This window comes from Nuphar pumila, chromosome 9 (assembly GCF_984573655.1).
Source record: "Nuphar pumila chromosome 9, dmNupPumi1.hap1.1, whole genome shotgun sequence".
NCBI classification, from domain to species: Eukaryota; Viridiplantae; Streptophyta; class Magnoliopsida; order Nymphaeales; family Nymphaeaceae; genus Nuphar; species Nuphar pumila.
The window spans coordinates 124,328,669-124,350,142 of NC_143257.1; the positions used below are offsets into that span (position 1 = coordinate 124,328,669).

A 21,474-nucleotide genomic window follows, 5' to 3' on the forward strand; every position below is an offset into this window, starting at 1 on the left:
TTTGGTCAGAGAGAGAGAGAGATTCTCATTCCCAAATGAAAAGAGGAAACATGGGATATTCAGCAACATGGATATCAATGTTCCAGTTTCAGTGTTCCCTTGAAGCTCTTTGTCAGCCAGATAGCGGTCTCCCTAGGAGATACCTTGCCCGGCCCAAAAGGCTTCAGCAGTATCCCCAACTCTTCAAACCTTTCCTGCAGCAGCAGCCGTGCGCTGAACTCTAGCAGCCCTTCCAGCGCTTCGGCCCTCTGCTGGTATGACCTGGTGTCAAACCGCTGGTTCTGCGAATCCATCAAAACCCGGCTAGAACACACTCCCACTCCATCACCATCAACCGATCCCATGCAGCATGAACTGATGTTGGATCCAGTTTTCCCGGTCCTCCCATGTATCCTGATAGTCCGCTTTTCCTGTGTCATAGACAGATCAGCCAAGTTTGATAAGGATCCCTGCATGGCAGAGCTTGCTGATTTAGCATATTTGTTATTCTGAGGCTTAGTAAAGAGAGACTCTTCAGTGCATCCTAATGGGAACTCTGCAATCTTGTCGATTCGAGGAGCATTGACGGAGACATCAGGCGAGTCCATATGCTGAAGAAGGCTGATATTGTGCTTGACTGGTTGGCATTTCTTGACAGCTCTGGTCGAAGGCGACCCCGAAACAGCAGATGCTCGTGGAGTAATGTATGTATGCTGTATTCTTGGTGTTGCCCCACCATTGTTGATGCAAGGTGTCTGAGCGGTTCTTGTGGGTAGTGGCAGTGATGCCCTGCGAGTGGGCCTACCGGATTGATCACCTGGAGTTCGCACTGTAGGAAGCTGCAGCAGAAGCAAAAAGCAAGATTTGATGGCTTCATATAGGAAAAAGAAAAAAAAAGTCAATTGCAACCTATGTTACAAGGACATGCCATTCTTGCGTAATTTTCCATTAGAAATAGTATATAAGAGGACATGACCCAACAATAAATTAGAGAATTCATGTAACATAGATTGCAACCATTCATTCAGGCCAACTCCCAACAGTGAGCAGCATGAGACCCAGGCAAAGTCGAAAGTGGTGGATCCAGCTAAACATTTGTTTGATACTAGAAAAATAAAGTCAAGACCCAGATGAGCTTACTGATTCACGATTCAGGCCACTTCTTGAGATCTTTGACAATGACGATCTTCTCTGTGGTGTAGAGCAAGCTTTAGCAGGTGTTTTGGGGTGCATTAAAGTAGTTGATCTAGGTGTTGCTGCAACATGGGAGCTGTTCGCATATAGAGGTTTTCTAGTGTTGGTATCTTCAGCATGGCTACAGGTATCTGATAACCCACTCACTTCATGCACAAAGCTGGGAGTATTGTATACTTTCCTCTTGGCAAACATCCTATCTTGCTCACTATCCGGATCACAAGGTCCCAAAAATTTTTCATCGCTGAATGATCGCCTCTTCCCTTCATGGTAGGCCGGAATGTATTTATCTTCTATCTCAGATAACCTAGAACTATCAATGCAATCAAAATGAGAACATGTTTCGGAACCGTGATCACCACACCGGACCATCTTTCTTGCTTTAACCACACCATGCACACTGTCTGCATCTTCCAGATTACTTGGACATGCTGCGCCATATCCAGGTGGGCGACATGGAAGAGAAGAGCGCATCTGGTTGGACTTGAGATGGATCTTGAGGACATAAGGCTGAAGAACTGGGTGTCTCAGAAGATCTGCAGCCTGATAAGTCAACTGGTGTTAATATCAAAGTCTGATGCCTGGATTTGAAGTCATTGGTCAGGACTAAAGTAATGCATAGAGGGTTTCAGCTCGCGATCAGAAATTAGAGAAGCACATAAAGATACAAGCAAATGAATCATTTGTAAAATTCACTTGGATTAGTGTTTAGATAGCTAATTAGCTGATCTTGAATTTTCTTTTGCATCAGCAAAAGTGATCAGGTTCCTTTGGTTATCGGTTTGGGCAAATTTAAGAAATTTGGAGCCCTGAGACATCAAAGCTGCTGCCACAGAGACCAAAGTGAGCTTCATTTTCCCTTTCTCTGCAGGGAAAAGAGAGGGACTTTCGCTTGGACGTGATTGCAGGTCCATGTCAACAAGACTGTTCGGCCCTGTGACAAATATTCTTGGTAATGGACATGACTGGACATGAACATTAAACATCTTTCATATAAGAAAGAAAATGATCCTGGAAAGTTGCATTCAGTACATACACTTGGCCGGTACTCTGGGCTTTTTCTCAGCATGCTTTTTACGAGGCCCCTACTGCAAACAGAAATGCATATCAGGTACAAGCACAAGAATTGCCATATCAACCAGATGAATTACAAAAATCTGGAGAAAAAGAAAAGGATTAACTAAAACTTCCCAGTTTTCCAACTTTCTTCCAAAAGATAAAGAAAATATTATTTAGTTGCAGAAATTTTCACATTTTAAATAGTTTAGATGATCATATTTATAACAGTTTATGTCCATGGGTAGCCTATCAAGATGTGGCAAAAATTGGAGGCAAGAGAAGCAATATGTAACTGAATGCAACAAAAAAATAAAATTGAAGACAAGTCTAGGAATTATGAAATGATCAATGGCTTTTCAGTTTAACATGTCCAATTACTCTAAAGCGTGAAACTTCATATTGACACTTCAGAACACAAGAACATGATACCTAGAACTGTGAGACTCCTAACAAAGCTCAATGTGTTGAATGGATAAAGTGAACTATATAAAATATTTAAGCATCCATCATGTAAACTAAAGTTGCAATTATTTTCACTGCTGTGACTTTTTCAAGGAGCATCAATCACGAACTAAAGTTGCATTTATTTTTAGCACTGTGACATTCACTTTCAAGTTTAACAATGACAACTATTGACATGAGCACTAGAGGCATAAGACTTACAATGCGCCAGAATACATGGTTGGAAGGGGAGCCACAATAGACTTGTTTATTTTATTGATTAGTGCTTGCATATCCTGCAGGGAACAATGGCAATTTAAACTGCCGATGAGATAAGCTGCAATATATGTAATACACTAGGAATATACCCAAAAAATATACAGTGCTAGACATGCAAAATCATGAACATGGGGACATAAGAAAGAAAATCTATGAGGGTGATAATATAATGAGCATAGAGAAAAATTATGAAGATATTCCTACAAGGATGATAAAATTAAGCAAGTACAGAGCAAATAAAAGATAGGTATTTTAATTTCTTTTATGCAATGTGGTAGTTAGGTACCGTACCGTATCGTACGATACGGTATGATACATATCATTACTATAAGGAATATCGATACGATATTCCTTATATCGCGGTATGAGTGCATATTATAGTTGTATCACATGTATCGTATCATACATGCATGTACTGTACCATATCGTACGATATAGGGTGTACGATACAGGGTCAATACAATTAAAAAGGGATGAATCATAATTTTTCAGTTTAGTGTTTTAAAGACATCTTGACGGCCGACTCTCTCAATTGTGTAGAAGCTATTAGAGAGGTATCCACGCACCCTAGGACCCGTGAAAGCGATTTGGGGGTCGATCCATAGGGAAGGAAGAAAGCTTTTACAGTTTGCTAAAGTATATGTGCATTTTCACATGTTTCTACTCAGAGAAGTGGTTTAAGGTAAAAAAAATCATGGTTGTAAGTATCGTACTGTATCGTACGATATAGTACAACACGTATCATTACTTTTGGGTTTTGCGATACAATACACACTCATATCACGATACGAGTGTGTATCATACTCGTATCGGGTGTATCGTACAGTATACTCATGTATCGTGTTGTATCGTACGATACAATATTGGTGCACTTAAAAAATGCTGAAAGTTGTCTTTTTTCATTTTGGATTTAAAAGGCCTCTTGAGCGCCGGCTTCTCCATTAGAGTCTGTTAGAAGGAAATCCCACGCACCCTAGGTTCTGTGAGATCGATTTAGGGATCGATTTATGCGCAAAAAAGACATTTTGCGATTTTATCAAGAGTGCATTTCCACCATTTCTCACTCAAGAAAGTGGGTTAAGGTACAAAATCCTTATTTTTTGCTTTTTATTGAGTGTTTTTTGGGAAAGATGTGTTTGGTGCTTCTTATTTTTTGTTTCTTATTGAGTTTTTTAATTGGTTATGTTTTATTTTAGATGCTTTGATGTCGTCTTCACATTCATGCCATAGAGATAATCCCACATAGCAATACTGCGGAAGCATTAATGATATATCACGACTAGGGTCACCATTGAATTTGAGATGTTTGTTTTGTGATGCTATTATTAGAGGTGGACTGCATAGATTTAAGCAACATATTGCAGGTCAAGATCAAAATATGCGTCCATGTGATTCTCCATTTATTCCACAAACTTTTCGTGATGATGTTATTGTTGAACTAGAAAAAATTCGAAGAAGAATTTTGCAAAAATGAAAAGATGAAGGACTTACAACCATTGATCCAGATTCTGAAGATGATGATGATGATGACCCAATTGCCAAAAAAATGGCCGAAGATAAAGATATCATCTCGTGGTAGTTGGATGCAATACTGAGAAAATATTATTCTAATGTTTGGCAAATAGGCTCTAGAAGATAGTTTAGTTTTAAGATCTTTATAGTTTAAAACTTTAGAGATGAAGGTTGACATTTAAGACGTTGGTTAAATGTAATATTTTTAGTTACAATGAATTCTTAGTAGTTTAGTTATGACTTATGCTATTTTGGTATGACTTGGATGTGGATTTAATATTGTTAGTTAATGCTTTAATTGTGTTTAAAATTTAAATTATGTAGTTGCCTTTTATTTACATTGTCAGTAATGAGTTGCATGGTTTGTTAATAATTTAAATTATGTAGTTGCCTTCATATGTGGTTTTATGGTTGTATTTTATGCAATTCATCATTGTTTTATATAATATGTTTTTTTTAGAATTTTTCTAGATTTTTTTTTGAATTTTTGAATTTTTTTTATTAAAATTTCACAATCCGTTTACAATACGGTGTTACTTTGGGCCCAACCGATACGGGTAACGATACGATGCTTACAACCTTATAAAAATCTTTATTATGAGTAAAATTACAAAGCTACCCTCCAAAAAAAAATTTGCATCACATAAGATAATTTTGGGCTCCCTTTCAAGATACCAATCCTTGCCATTACATATATTTTAGAAAACTTTTTTTACTTAACACATAACACAAGAGTCCTTCCCTAGAAGGTTTTTTCCAGAATCAACCAAGAGAGAAAGGAAACATGTCATCCAAAAAAATTTGAACACTGAGATCAAGCAGACTTACAAATGCTTTAAAAGCAGGCCTGTGAGCAGTCATCTCATACATGCAGCATCCTGGAAGCATTTGTAATAACAACTTGTATAAGGAAATGATGTGGACATGAAGGAAAAACCAAGGAATCAGAAGAAATAATAAGTCAAAAGATACCTAGTGACCAAATATCAGACTTGGTGCCATAAGGAATATCAGCAAGAAGCTCAGGGCACATGTAGCTGGGAGTTCCAACAACCTACAGATTAAGCACAAAAGTAGACGGAGAAAAAGAAAGTATTAGGCTAGTGTTAAAAAGGAAGCCTCTATTTGCTAGATATAATTAAACAATGATATATGGGTAGCTTTGATATCTAAAAAAACAATCAATTTTTATTACACTTCAAACAAGTGATGCCGTTATTGGATGAAGCAAATTATTAAGGCAAATGATGAATGGGTAGGCAAATTGTAATTTCAACAGATGTAAAACAGATATTGAAATTGCATACTGAGAAGTTTTATCCAGTCAAGGATACTTACAGAAGAGGCAAGTTCATCAGAAGTCAACATTTTAGCAAGTCCAAAATCGCCTGCACCCAAAATCTATGTAAGTGGCACAGATCACACATGCATCTACGTGAATACTGAATACCTGCATATTAATAAGACTGGTAGCAGCACACTGATAAGAAAGGATACCTAACCGTATGTCTTGATCCTTCGTTAAAAATATATTTGAGCACTGAACCAATTGTGTAACACTATCAGTAACAGGTTGACATCTCCGATATAGAGAACACCACCACCTACAGAATTAAAAGACTACCAACAAGATGGTCAGGAAATTTCAGTACCTTCACATCGCGATGAAGTATGTAATTTGAGTGCAAGTAGTCAAGTGCCATAAGAAGTTGTGTGAGCCATTTGCAAAGTTTCTGTTTAAGATAAAAAACTAGTAAGAAAAGCTCCACGCATTTTTTTTTCTAAAATTAGATCAAACTGAACAAATAAATCCAGTATAAACCATATATGATGCCAAAATGAACCTCTTCTGGAAAATGAACTCTATTTGCCTTCTTGATGGTCTCTGCCCTAAATAAGTAAAATAAACAGGTTAAAGGGAACTTGATCCATCAAAGCAGCCTAATTTAATGGAAATAGAAAAACATGATGTCAGTAAGAAAGAACGTACATGTCTCCACCCTCACAGTAACCTATAATGATGCACACGTAGCAACCCTGAGAGGAAAGGAAGCATCATGGTATTAATTGAATTTAGTGATTAGCATATATAATTTCAGTGATTTCATACCAAATAAAAGCTCAGTACAATAGGAAGGAGTACACGAACAATCAATAAAGATGCACGAACAACCATGGTAAAAGGAAAAATAATAGGTTTAATCTTTTAAAATATCTCATATGATTGAAGAGAGAAAAAATCCAACACATGGCAGCTTATCATTTATCAATGACAATCCATGTCAAATACAAAGTCATTTGTTTTTATCACTAGTTCAGCCAAGCAAGAATTACATACTTTATTTATGTCACATTTAAGGTAAGAAGTGATATGTAATTAAAGTAATTCAGGAGTCATGAAAACGGCAGTGGTGCTACCACATTTGGAATGTCAAGTGTACTTCGAGAATTAACAAGACATTAAAAACATGCCTACAAAGTCTCCTTGAATTATGGTTTGAACATAATTGAAGAGAATGTAGTGTGGAAAGCAGGTGTATCCAGCTCTATTGAATTCTGGTTTGAACCATAGGCTGGACAATATCCCCTCATAAGTCTCCTTGAGTATGAAATCATGAGAGATCTTTACAAATCTTTGAGACATGTTTTCTTGCATCATATATTAATTGTGCATGAAAGCATTTTGCATTGTCTTTCTAACTTTGATTTGCAGGTTTCTAATGATCTGATCCAGATGTATTTGAATCTAACCATCTCAGGAACGGATACTTTGGAATGGACATTCGGCAATGATTTTAACTCTCATGCTGCGATGGAGTTCGTTAGCTCAAAAGGCAATAGGTTCCCGCTTCACAAACTGATTTGAGCCAAACACCATTCTCCAAGAGCGGTGATGACGCTAAGAATTGCTTTGGCGGAGAGGGTATTCACTCAAAATAGAATGCAAAGCTTTGGCATCCAAATAGCAAATAGATGCTATCTTTGTTCTTGTGCTGTAGAAACATGTTCCCACTTATTTCTAGAGTGCAATACCACAAAGAGGATTTGGAAAATAGTAGTGAGGCTATTTGGAACTTGGCTGAGGAGAGCCTCCAATCTGAAGGATGCTCTCAGGAGATGGAGTCGTGAAATTTCCAAACAAAATCATAAAGCAAGAGTGGATCATTGCCTTTCAGTTGGTTGTGAGAAATATTTGGGAGATCAGAAATGTAATCATCTTTGAAAATAAAATGGTTTTCCCCAGATTTGTTAATGTCGGAAGTTTTAAACAGTGTGTGTGAAGGTATCCTTCCTATTCTTCAAGGAACAGACCATGACATCAAGCTGAATTGGATCTATGCTGGCAGATGGAGACCACCTCCAATGGGATGGATATTGGTATTAGTTTACAGTTATTGTAAGCCTCCCTGGGGAATTGGTTATGCAGTTAGATCATTTGGGTCAAATTGGGTTGGATGGTGAGATCTGACAGTCAGCTGCATAAGGAGTGGCAATGGTGGACTGAAATCCTCGAGGATATTGAGGCAAACAAGGTGAGGATTGAATCATCCAGGCGTGATGTGATTAGTGCGGTATCTCGCATCTTCATGGTTGAGATTTTTGTGTAAAAGCGGACAGAGTGACAGTTCAACATTTGCTAGCCTTGATATGTTTAAATGTGTTTGGGTGCCCAACAAATGTAATTACATTCCTAGGAAATTAGACGAATTAGGAACCATGGGATTTGATAGATGCTGGAAGGATAAACCACCTGACTGGTATCCTTTGAATGTTTAACATGTATGAAGCTGTAACTCATTTGTAATCTGGTTGGGGTCTGACTAACCGTATTGTGCCAATCAAAACAAAAAAATGCCTAAAAATTTACACATGGCAGCAGAAAATTGTGGGAAGTTTTTTCTCAAATATGACAGCTCGGTGTTGCAATCAATCTGCTTAATGTATATTAATTTGTTAATGCATGAAAGACTTGTATGAGTATTATTGCCAATTTTGGAACAGCTGATTAAAGATTCCATCCTGATATGGCAATAGGTTTCCAAAACAAAGATTTTCAAACCGTCTTCTGCAATATTTATCATCTTCAACAACAATTTGACCATACCATACACTATACCCTCACTTCATCCTAAAACCACAGTATAGTAACCTATTTTCTCAAATATTCAATGCCAAGGAGTTCTCCAGATTCATATTTCATTGAGGTGTTTCGATCAGGGAATAACTAGGAAGACACACAAGGTGACTTGGTAAGTATGCAAACTTGTTATTCTCTAACAGTGTCAAGCTAACCAATCATCGTAGCATGGACCAAGGTACACCATTTGTGGAACACATTAGTTTGTGGATTTAGCTCATATGCTAGTTGCAAGCAGACAGAAAACTTTCACAAAATGAATATGGGAAAAACTGCAGTACCATATATTCATTTTAATGGAAAATTGTATGTTGATTTACACAATCATGGTAATAAATGAACTATAGAATCTGAACAGATACTGACCTTCTCCACCCAAGAATCTTTATATTCCACAATATATGGATTTTGGACTCTTGAAATAAGCTCCATCTACAAGTATCAATAAATTAATTTGCATGTCTTACAAGAAAAACTCACAAAAATTCACTTTACATTTGCTGACATGTTCTCAATGTCTTGAGACACAGCCATGACCGAAAAAACAGCAGAACAAAGGTCTCTGGTTAAAATTGCAACATTAAGAGTCAAGATGTACAAAGAATAACAACATATGACAACCCTGGTACAGGTGTAAATGGCATGCTAGGTCAGAGGTCCAACTGAGTCCATTTGGCCTGGTTTTGGGCACCATAAAGTCATACAAAATTTGATTAGGTAACAAGATAAAGGAGTATCCAGACTTGAATGGAAAGCATCTAATCCAACAATGACATCAAATAAGATCTATATATACACACAATGTTAGATTCAAAAAAGTTACCTATAGAAACAAGTGAAAATTTTGAGGGAAACATCCCAGCATGAGCCAGATTCCAAAGTTTCACATATGTTACCGGGACACACCACTTTAGGTGGAGTACCCATGTCAACATGGGTACGGGTACTGGACATGACATTTTGCGTGTCCTATATTATATTATATTTTCAGTATATAATATATTATATTCAGTTTATTTTGAATTTATTGTGTATTTGTGTGATATTTAATATATATATATATATATAGCTGTGTCCCTGTACCCACATTTTTTAGAATTTTCGTGTCGTACCCTCCATACCCCATACCCCATACCCCATACCCCATACCCCATACCCCATACCCCATACCCCATACCCCATACCCCATACCCCATACCCGTACCCTCACCCGCACCCATACCCAGGTGACATAGGATCCAACACAGGTAAATCCTGTTACATCAGATGTTCAATTGTGCCTAGATTGGAGAGAAAATTCCTTTTTTTTTTAAATCCCCAGCCTGGAGATTATAGGCTAAGGAAAAACAAGCTTGGTTATTTCATTTGTAGTAACTTAAACTTTAAACAAATATTATCTAATCAAATCCGGTCATGTGGATAATTTCTAGCACAGCTATTAACAATTCATGAGTGCAGAGGGAGATGATAATATCCACACAGATGTCTAAAAAGAACAAAGTAAACAAATATCACGTATAACCTCTTGAACGAGCTGCTTCTAAAGCAATTGATGCCTGAAAAAGTTTTTACAAAATACAGAGTGAATTGTCTCAAGGCATCACCACTAAAAATTATTGGAATTAACTAATCCTGGAATGCCAAGTTCAAGTTCAGGAGCCTGCAATTGGTGATCCACAACCAAAGCATTCTTTTTTTTTTCAGTATTCTCATGGTGTAGCCAGTGAAAACATCAACTTCCAGACTTGAACAATCCCAGTAACACTGCTGCTAAAACAAGAACCCACCTCTTGGTGTGCAGACCTCCGGCAGCGATCTGTCTGACGAGCAAGGCGGATTTTCTTCAATACATATCTTTAGACATTAAAAAATGAAATGAAATAAAATGTTATACATTCCTCTGAACCAAATGTAGAGAAGAAAAACTACAAAATTAACATCGGACAAGCTGGAGTTCTTACTTCTTTTTCTCTTGATTATGCCTCACAAGAAGCGCAGAACCAAAGGCCCCCTTACCAATCTGCTCCAGCACCTCATACTGTTCCATTTTTTCTTAAATCCAGGCAGTTCCACAAACTTCAGATAGTCTAACCCTGCCAAAGGACAGCCAGGAAGAATAGCTCAAAAAAAATACAAGAGCAAAACTTCATTCCAAAGAACTCATATAACAATGCACACATCAATCTCTAGAAAACATAAATGGGAAAATAAAAAAAGAATGTAAACAAAATCAAGAGCAAGATATTTAGAAACGAAAACATTTATCAGATTCAAAGGCTAAACTGAAAACCAGAAAAACTTTAGAAATATATTTGCATAAAGTTACAGGGAAAAAAAAGGAATTCAAAATGCAGAAACTGTCCTCGCAGTTGATGCTAAAAAACAGATGAACTGGTTCAGGAGGCATGCAAAAGCAATGCCGGCGTTCAAAGAAAAAGAAGGAAATAACCGTCCAAAACATGTCAAAGCAAACAAAAACCTCATCATACTCAAACAATGCCAACGTTTAACTCTAAGAAAAGACTGCAACATAAAAGAACAAACCACTGAAATACACTCAAAGTGGTAAAAGCAAGGAAAAAACCCGAAAGACCAACCAGTAAGAAAAACAATGTAGAAGCTGCCAAGACATCAAAAGTTATTGTTTTGCTTTTCACTTCAGACACCAAACAAAGAAAAAATAAAAATCATAAACTTGTCATAAACGAGTATCAAAAACCTCGCTTCCTTTGCTTTCTCCCCTTTCTCAAAACGCACAAAAGCGAGAGAACATTAAAACGAGTTTCTTCACAAATTTCTCGGGCCACTAAAGTTCCTGTTTTACTTCCTGTCACTAAATAATTACTGTTTGTAAACGGCCTAAGAGTATATTTTCAAGATTAATTCAGGGCATGAAAATTCCGGTCGGATGAAGAAGACGAGTGCAATAATATCAATGAACGTGGAAAATTAACCAAGAAAAAAGGAAAGGGATGCAATTATATTGGTCCAAAACAGAGTAACCATCTACTGATGCTGCTGATAACGCAGATAAGCAGATCAGACGACGTCCAAGGAAGGTCAAAGGTAATTGGCTTACCGTCTTCCAATCATTCTCTTTTTTCTCCATCTCAGAGAGAGAGAGTCGCAGGACGGGTGGTTGTCTAATGTCCTGGGACGGTTAGAAAAAGGAAAACCATTCATGTTTCTCCCCAGAGCAAACGAAAATTTCTCCCGAGAAAAGTGGCGCAGATGCAAAGCCAAGATAAAATTTTCATTTACCACCCTTCGGGGTGCGTACGTGTGCGTGTAGGCGCGCGTGCGGAGAGAGAGAGAGAGAGAGAGATTCATCACACATTAGAGAAAAAACGAGCAGATCAACCAGAAAATGCTACAAAAACGACCGAATCAACAAGAGCACGCAAAAACGAATAAGAAAATGTAAGAGAAACAAAACTTCTCCTCGTTCCATCAACTACGCGAACAAACCAGCAAAAACGAACGAGAAGCTTCTAAGAGCAGCGCGATTTCTCCTCATTCCATAAAATGTAAGAAAATCGAGCAAATCCTAAAACGAAAACGAAAGGAAAACGATATTTCTTGTCATTGCTCAAATCAAAACGAGAAAGAAAGAAAGACGAAGAGGAGGAGGAAAAAGAAGGAAATGTAACAAGAACAAGAATTCTCCTTAGTTCATCAAAAAATAAGGAGAAAAGAACAACAAATCAAGAAGAGAATGGCAGCAAAAAAACAAGATTTCCTCTCATTCCATCAAGAACACGAAAAAAGGCATAAAAATTACTAAAAAACGAACGCGGAACGATACTTCTCATTTCATCAAACACATGAGAAAAATCGAAAACAAATATAGACGATAAAACCAAGAAAAATGAAAAATCAAACTTCACCTGGTTCCGTCAAATCAGAAATGAACGAGAAAACGCATTTCATCAAATCAGAAATGAACGGAACGATACTTCTCCTCATTTCATCAAACACATGAGAAAAATCGAAAAAAATATAGACGATAAAACCAAGAAAAACGAAAACATCAAACTTCACCTGGTTCCGTCAAATCAGAAATGAACGAGAAAACGCGAAAGAAAACGAGGCAGGAAAGACTCAACAAGAAACTAAACAAGAGAAGCGAAACTCCTCCTCATCAAAACGCAGCAAAGAAACAAACAAAATCAGGAAGAGAATGCGAGCGAGGCAGAATCCGAGGTGGTACGGAGATCGCAACGAACACGTACGGAGATCGCGATAAGAAAACAAGAGAGAGACAGAAAAGATGGGAAAAGAAGGGGGAGAGGATCACGAGATCACGATCTCCGCGCAAGCATCCAAACGGTAACGAGGAAAAGACCGTACTACCTGCGCCCTAGGATCCGATGGAACCGGGAATCCCTCGGATCGTCGACGCGAAATCGCGAACTCTCGACTTGTGCAGAGCGAAGAAGACCGATCCTCTCCCATTCGTCTTCTTCCTTCCTTCAGAGAAATAGAGAGAGAGAGAGAGCGGCAAAGCACCAGAAGCAAAGAGCGAGTTCAAACTTCAAACCGTCTGCTTTCATTTTATCCTTCGGCATTCCATCTTTATCTTTCGCAATCAGCAATTTCGTTTTCTCTATTTTATCGTGAAAATAATGATCGCGATAAAAAAGGGGGATGCTTAAGTTCAACCAATAGTTTACTGCCACGTTTGAAGCGTGAGGTAATTCCCCAACACTCCCTTCGTTGAAGCCCCACTAGGGCTAGCAAACTAATTCTGGCTTGATCTCTAGATGTTACTTAGTTTGGGATGAAAGAATTGTATTTTAGGGTGCATAGTTTTTTTTTGGATAGATCATAGAGTCAAACGAGTTCCATGGATTGTTTTACTTAGGGATGTCAATGAATCGGATTTTATTCGATATCTGACTGAATTCTATTCAATTTACTTGCATTTGGTAAGCCAAACCCATATTCGATTATAATTATTTTTTATTAATGAATTCGACAAATATCTAAATTTGATGGATGTCCAAATCCGATCTGAATCCGAACCTTTTACATCCCTAGCTTTACTTTCTATACCAAGGCGGGGAATTGAGCTTCTGAAAATATCTTCCTCTCCTTTTATGCAAAGTAACTCAATTTGGCTACTTAGCATGCGTTTGTCTCACGCAGAACAGAGTTCCACATGGAAACTCACATGCAACTCTGACCTGCGAAAAACAAAGCCGGGCCACACCCTCATGGAAAGTGTTGTCACAGAAAAGGTGGGTGGCCCGGCGATTCTAGGCACCACTTTTTTCCGTGGAAAAAAGCAGTTTGTGATCGCGTTCCCATGGTGGGGTATGCATAAACGCTTCTTCTTTTTTTACAACAAATTACCCTTGCCGAGAACTGGGCCACTTTTTTTTATATTTACAAGGAGAAACCACTTTCAGGATCAAAGACCTAGCAACTTTGGCTTTGCCTACTGTACCGACTGTCGCTGTCCTGGCAGCGTAAAACTCGGTGGGCTTATCCCTTGCCCCAATATGCAATAGGTGACGTGACACCCATGAGATTTGAACCTATAACACCTGCCTAGGGGGATGAGCCAAACCCCATTGGGGCAGAACCGAGCCACTTGATGGGCAAACCCCGGGTTGGGCCCACGACCACCCTGCATTGTTCTTGGTGCGAATTAGCAAGAATACTGCAGTTTTAGGTCTGACTTGATCTATAAGTTCAACGTAAAGTCACATACAAACCCCGAGCATTTAGTTTTTTACGGGAAGGGAGAGAAGGGACAAGAAAAAAAAGGCCAATTCGTTGTTTCTTTGAGCGGTATCTGACGCGGTACACTTTTGTTCCTGATAATGGAGACAAAAACGCCCCTTTGATCGCTGCGACTCAGTCACGAGCCCCAAGATGGTGGCCCCAAAATAAAGCATCGGGATATTACCCAAACAGCCCTTGTCCTCGGTCCAAAATGACAACGATAATTTCTTCCAGAAGCAGAGCAGAATCAGCCCTAGCAACTCGGTAAGAAAACGAGTCGGTTTGGTTAGGGACAGCTTGACCCGATACTTTTGTCAAGTTTCTGAAAACGGGTCGGGTTTTAAATCCTTGTATTATTTGGATCTCACTGTGAATTTGGCATTACATCCCCGGGATATGACTATATGAGAGTATAGAACAGATCTGGTTTGGACCAGTTATAAGTCTTCTTTTTTTTTCTTTATGGATCGGTCTATAAGTCCTTGGATCAGATCCACTTGATGCTGTTTTCTATTATTTTTGATGTATAAGAATTGGACTACATTTTGGGCTAGGCTTGGAGCCAACTTGCATATCTTCGAGGCAGACTTGGGCCGAGCTCCATTTCTTATCCCAAGCCTGACTTATGCTACGAATGAGATCAGGTAAATATATATAGTTGGATTTGAGCTGAATTGGGTCGGATCTAGGCCAACCTATTTAACATTTTCCATATGAAATGATGAAAATCGATATATATTATCCGTTTTCAGCAGAATCAGACCTGGCTCGTATCTGGATTCTGGATCCCACTGTGATATCTGAGTCGGGTCTTGATCCATTCTACAAAAATCAAGAGGCAACACCGGTTCGAGCGTGATCCAATGCATATCCTAATTGTTTTCATCCCAGTTGAGTAAGAATTTTCTTTTCCTCTCAAAGTTTTATGTGTAAAAGAGTTAGAACAAGGTTGTCTCTCAATATGCAAATACCCAAATTGGGTTCTGGATCCTACCAAATTCGCTGATGTTTTTGGCTTGATTTTGGATCGGACAGATTGGCAACACTATTTTTCAAGTGTTGTTTAGTTCCAAAATTGCAGACTGACCCATTTGACCTGGCTAGGTTTGTCTGACCTTTTAACTGAATGGGTCAGGTTTGGACCTACATCACTAGGTCATGAGGTTCAGCCCAATCTAGGTCAGTTTGGCATATGGATCATACGGACCAAGCAACTTGAATCGATTTGAGATTAATATGTCTGAGTATGCCAATCCCACAACTTCGCAAGCAAGGGAACGAAAGAATTGAATACGGGCCGTATATCTGAAATTTATATGGTCATATTGGATCTATTAAAAAAAGGTGTGTTTCATTTTGTTTGTAAAATTATAAATGGATCAGAATGTAGGTCCAACAAGAATTATGATCTAGATCCAAATATAAATATGAAAAGTCCAACCACATTAGTCCAAATCCTATCTAATTAAACATTAGGGATCACATTTTAAGACCCTTGTTTGAGAAGAATATGTCAGACCCGGATCAGTGTCATACCAAATCCGATCCGTTTGCTTCCCTACCCACACGCCTGAATGGACCTGATCGGTGTCTTGCTTAGGTACGGAATCGAATCCCAAATTCCGAAGCGGGTCTCAATTCCGAGGCTCGGACAAGAAAGACGTTGGGTCAGGGAGACTGAAGTTCAATGACCAAATGCCCTATATCATTTAATTTATTGACAAAAATATGCATCAAGGAAAATAAATTGTGTTCTCGTTGACGATAAAGTGCAACTCTATATAGATTTTTTCAATTTATCATGGTATTTTAGTCAAAATTGCTAAAGGGAAAAGTCACACGTTGCTTGCTGAATACTTTTTGACCGTTCACGTGGATAATCAAAATTCCGGGACACCGCTGATCACGGATTTCTCGGGGAATGAGTCTTTTTACTAAAAAGTCGGGTATATCCATCGAACCCATATCCAAGTCCACATCTGACCCGTTTATAATCAACACTGTTTATTTTATTTTATTTTTTTTAACCGTTTGCATGAAGTGCATGAAAGGTTGTAATTTGTAAATATATGTTCTGTTTTTATTCTTTTGTAAATTTTTATTTTTATTTTTAGTCTTTTTGCATATATTTTGCCGACAAAAATATGAGAAGATCGTTGCAGTTATTTTCCCGTTTAAAACTTTTGTCGCACTATTCACTTTTAAAATCTAATTATTAGGCCGCACTTGTTAGATAAAACATAGGTCTTTGACTTTTATTTATTTAACTAAGCTCGGTACTGTCTAGTGTGTTGTTTTGTGAATGCTGGGTTTAATTCTTAAAAATAATTAATACCACCAAGAAAACTCTCAAAAATAATTAAATGGAAGGTACCTGGATCCAAGTCCTTAAGCAATGGAGCTTGGCCCACATTATGCTATCCAGTGCACAATTTATTTCAGGTTTGGATCTGGCCTGATCCGCTTACACAGTTTTTGAGTTACATTGGTGTGTACTCATGGAATTTAAGTTCGTTAGCAGTCTTCGAAAACCAACGAAATTCGTTAGATATTTAGCATGAATACCTGAATATATGCTGTTAGATAATGAAGTGAGAACATGGGAGCGAGAACCGTGTGGGTCCATATCCAGGAACCTACCAAATTGCACACAAACAAATACTCAATAATGCCTACAAACATACGATATGTCTTGCATGGGCGAAAGGAAGGGCCCACGTTCGTCTTTATTGATATGGTACTGCAACCCATGTGGACGCTGGGGAAGTAGCCCAAAATGGGTTGGTCCAGGTGTTGGATCTGTCTCGGGTCTGCCCACTCGCGCCCATTTTATTTTGGGTCCACACGATAAATTTAATGTGAATTAACCAGGTGCCACTTTGAACTAATTAGGTAAACCTATATTTATTTTGTCACTTAATGCCATCAGGCGTGGTCCATCACTGCCATGTCCTGGTTCAGGTCGCAGTTGGATCTGAATCCTGCCTGATCTAATAAGTCCACTGACTATAATAGGTCAGTGTGGGAAACAGATCACATTGGTCAAGCTTGGATCTGGATATGGACCACTAACATCCCTAGTCGCTTAGTGATCCAACTCGATCAGATGGGTTGCGGACCAACCGGTCCATAAAGGTAAAACCGAATCTGATCCGTTCTGAATTTTTCATGCTTTCACCTTATACCACCATGGTCCCCAAAAACAACTAAAATTGCGTTGACGGTCCACATCCCGCACCTGATCCAAGCCCACAAGGCCTGGATCTAGGTACAAATCATTTGAATCCAACCCTACATCAGTACTGAGTATAGAAGGCCGGATTTTACCTATACCAGCTCCAATAAAATATGGTTTAGTCCATGCCAGGACCCGTAATCCAAATTCCTACGTCATGACGGATGTGTGGTCTTAATGTTCAGGTGGGGATTTGGATCCATTTGGATCTGAGCTGGGTCACCTTAGACAAATAAATTGGGTGTTGGCCGCATTGATAATGCCAAGCTGGCAACAAGGAATTGCGGGGGAGCAAGATCCGTTTCGAGCAAAGCAAATAGGACCCACCTGATACGGGACTGAGCTTGGTCTTAAAAAGAGATATGGGAGTTGGGTGTATCTGTAGTCCTCAGAGACCCATTAACTCTGAAGCCCTTACGGTCCACCTTGGTGCCCTACATTTTCTTATGAGATTTTCTTAATACATTTTTTCTTTGTTCATGTTTCTTAGTTCATATTAAACGGTGTGTGATATATATATATATATATATATATATAGAGAGAGAGAGAGAGAGAGAGATTTTCTTAATACATTTTTTCTTTGTTCATGTTTCTTAGTGCATAATTAAACTGAGAGAGAGAGAGAGCATTGCATTGTTTAGCTTCCTTAATACATTTTTTGTTCTCAGTGCATATTTAAATGGAACAGAGAGAGAGAGCATTGCATTGTTTGGATTCCTTAATTCATTTTTTGTTAGTGCATATTTAAATGGAAGAGAGAGAGAGAGAGAGAGCATTGCATTGTTTAGATTCCTTAATCCTTAATACATTTTTTGTTCTCAGTGCATATTTAAATGGAAGAGAGAGAGGGAGCATTGTTTGGATTCCTTAATACATTTTTTTGTTCTTAGTGCATATTTAAATGGTGAGAGAGAGAGAGAGAGATTTGCATGGTTTGGCTTTTTTTTTTATTACTTTTTTCCTTTGCATGTTTCTTAGAGCAAATTTAAAGTCAGGTGCAATATGATTGCACAAATATTTGTGCATTAAGCACCTGATCACCCTTCATCTTAAGGACAGGGCCTGTCAGTTGTGGGGCCCAAGACCTGTTGGAAAGCAATCAGATGCTTAATGTACAAATTTTGTGCCATGTGATTGCACCCGATCCGGACTCAAATTTAATGGCTAGATTGTTGTGTGTAGCCAGATTAAGTAACTAGGCTGGTCCCAAACTAAGATTTATTAGACTGGTTAGTCACTAAATTACCTAAATTATATTGTCCAATGGTTAGTAAAAAAAATCTGGATCTCTTGTTACCAAGCCTAACGACCATCCTGAATCAGGCCTAGGTCTGGGTCAAACAGTCTTGGACAAAAAAAAAGTTATCGGTTTTGGCACCACTTGTCTGCTATCTGGTCTTATTTGAGTTTGATAACAAGTCGACGTGCATCGTTTAATAAAAAAAAGCACATAAATCATGACTTATAAGTATCCAACAACATTGCAAAGATGGTAAAAGGTAGGGATGCAAACGGTTCCGATCCAGAACAGTTAAATATATTGGGGAGTCGGATCCTGTCAGATCCGAAACAGCCAAACTTTGCAAAACCTCCAACCTGGATCCCCAACAACATTGTCTAGATCAATGTTGGCAGTATCGGTCTCGGCACTGAAACGTTTGGCCAACAATTCAGGTGAATCAGCCGATACCGATTCTCAAGTGAATCGTTTTGAATCAGCTAAAAAAAATATTTGGTATCAATCAGAACAAGACACGTGCTAACACCATTAAAATAATATTAAAAAATTTAATTTTAAGCATTTTTATATTTATTAAACATAGTCATTCAGGTCAGTATCGTATCGACTTTCTGCTGATATATGCACCGATACTGACAACATCGCTCTAGATGGTAAAAAGTAGGCATTCAAATGGTGCGGATTGGGAGTCGGATCTGCAATAACCAAAATTTGCAAAACCTCCATCTTGGATCCGACCCATTTGCATCCCTCGAAAAAAGGTCCAAGGCATCTGGAAAACCATGAAAACCCCAGCAACCAAAACACAGTGCCTCTCAACACCCACGATTTCATGCTCCATTATCTTAAACTAGTGTCAAATTTTCAATTAATCTTAAAAAAGAAAAAGTGAGCATGCCAATCTACTCGGTTAAATGCTAGTAGAAGGTTGTTTAAATGCCTTGGGATCTTAGATCCCTGGATTTGATTTGGCACGAGGTGCATGCCAGATCTTGTGCAGATAGGAGATTTTTAACCCTTGGATTTGAGTTACAGGTATAATCACAAATATCGCCTATATTTTGGATTTATGGTGGTTTTATCACAATAAGTTTGCAAATCAACAAATAAACGTTTTATACAAGATCTATTGAAAATATCCCTGCATGTGGGATTAAAAAAACTTAAAATAAGGAATCCTTGAAAACCATTCTAATAGATCTTAACAATAAAGCATTAATTGAGTGCCATTAAATGTCATTTACTGCTACATTTAATACATACAGCAAGCACATTACACTAGTGTGATATTCAATTATGCCACTAATACAAACTTTAATGTCATTTAAGAACTAATAGAAATTACCTGCATTTTTTATGAATATGATAAGTCCTTGATAATACCAGCATTCAAACATGGCATTAGTATGATATTTAATAACATTTAAGGATTAATGGAAGACGAATATGTGCGTGTTTTCGGGCTAGGGCCAAGGGAAACCCTAATTATGATATTTAATAACATCTTTGACGTTGTGGTAAGGGACATCCTTTGTGGGTTTTAAACTTGTGACATCCCTTAATCTTGGTGATGTCCACAAGTCACTCCTACCAGATGAACGAAGCCCTCGCGGGCTATTTACATGCGACATGGATGCAACATAAGGATGTACTGTTCTTGGTAGTAGTGGGATGGGATCTAAATTTTATGTGCAATTCGAGTTGGATATTTGCAGGGTCCGGTGACGGGTTTGGACTCAGATCCAGATTTGGCTGTAATCAAAAAAATGAATCTGACCCAATACTAACTAATTAAATCTGATTCCTCTAACCAAATCTGACTAAATGGATTTGGCTTAAGACAAATATCCGACCTAAAGCCAAGCCATTTTGATTAAGGTCAGACCTAGGCATTACAAATTCCCGCAGGTCCTGGTGCAGCCTAATTGGATCTAAAAGTAAAGTTGGTATCTGAAAAATTATACCAAATTAATCTGGGTCCAACTTACTATTATGCTTAATGAGGTTCAGTTTTACATGTACCGAGGTTCCGGATAATAAACAAAATTCAGATCTTTCTGGATCTGATGTGAAAGATAAAAACAGATCTGATTCATTGGGCTGATTATATCTATAAGGGCCTTACCGGATCTGTGTGGATGACATTTTGTCAACAAGATTTCAAAACCGAGCCATTGGCATGCACACTTTGGCATTGGTTGCATTGATTCTATTTGGGCATTTAAAAGACTAAATAGCAGTAATGTTTGGATGCATGGGGACACAACTAAAGCCGATCTATTTTGGTGGTATGGATAGAAAATAATGGAGTTGGATCAATTATGGACAATATTGGTGGGGTACACCATACACCTTTTGCATGTGGAACCCATGACTCAAGTTGCTTGAAATGGTCCCATTGAAAACCCTAATCCATCATTGATGTGAATTTGGTTCTGGATCAGATGAATGTTTGGGTCCCATGAAAAAAAAAACACGACCGCGACCGATGCTTCGTATAGATCACGAGATTTCTATTGCATACAAATACAAATCCGAGTTTCTAACAGATGATGAATCGAGCACATTATTCACCAACAACAAATTCCCAGTGGATGGAGAGGGAGTGCCCATAGATAGGGATATGTAAACGGCTTGGATTCGGGTTGGATGTAACTAATATCAAAT

The 21,474-nt window shown here is 38.3% G+C and overlaps 1 protein-coding gene across 1 annotated transcript; it reads right to left on the minus strand.

Moving 5' to 3' along the window:
- On the minus strand, window positions 1–13,125 carry LOC149829264 (serine/threonine-protein kinase Nek2-like). Its single transcript, XM_090017327.1, has 15 exons — window positions 12,956–13,125; window positions 10,564–10,695; window positions 10,390–10,456; window positions 8,969–9,034; window positions 6,455–6,501; window positions 6,309–6,354; window positions 6,117–6,197; window positions 5,962–6,004; window positions 5,803–5,852; window positions 5,437–5,518; window positions 5,293–5,342; window positions 2,896–2,969; window positions 2,210–2,261; window positions 1,120–1,716; window positions 1–818 (listed from the first exon to the last, which is right to left on the minus strand). The coding sequence occupies exons 2-15, from the start codon at window positions 10,647–10,649 to the stop codon at window positions 75–77; spliced, it is 2,085 nt and encodes a 694-aa protein (XP_089873453.1). The 5' UTR covers window positions 10,650–10,695; window positions 12,956–13,125; the 3' UTR covers window positions 1–74.
- Between the last annotated feature and the right edge of the window lie 8,349 nt (window positions 13,126–21,474).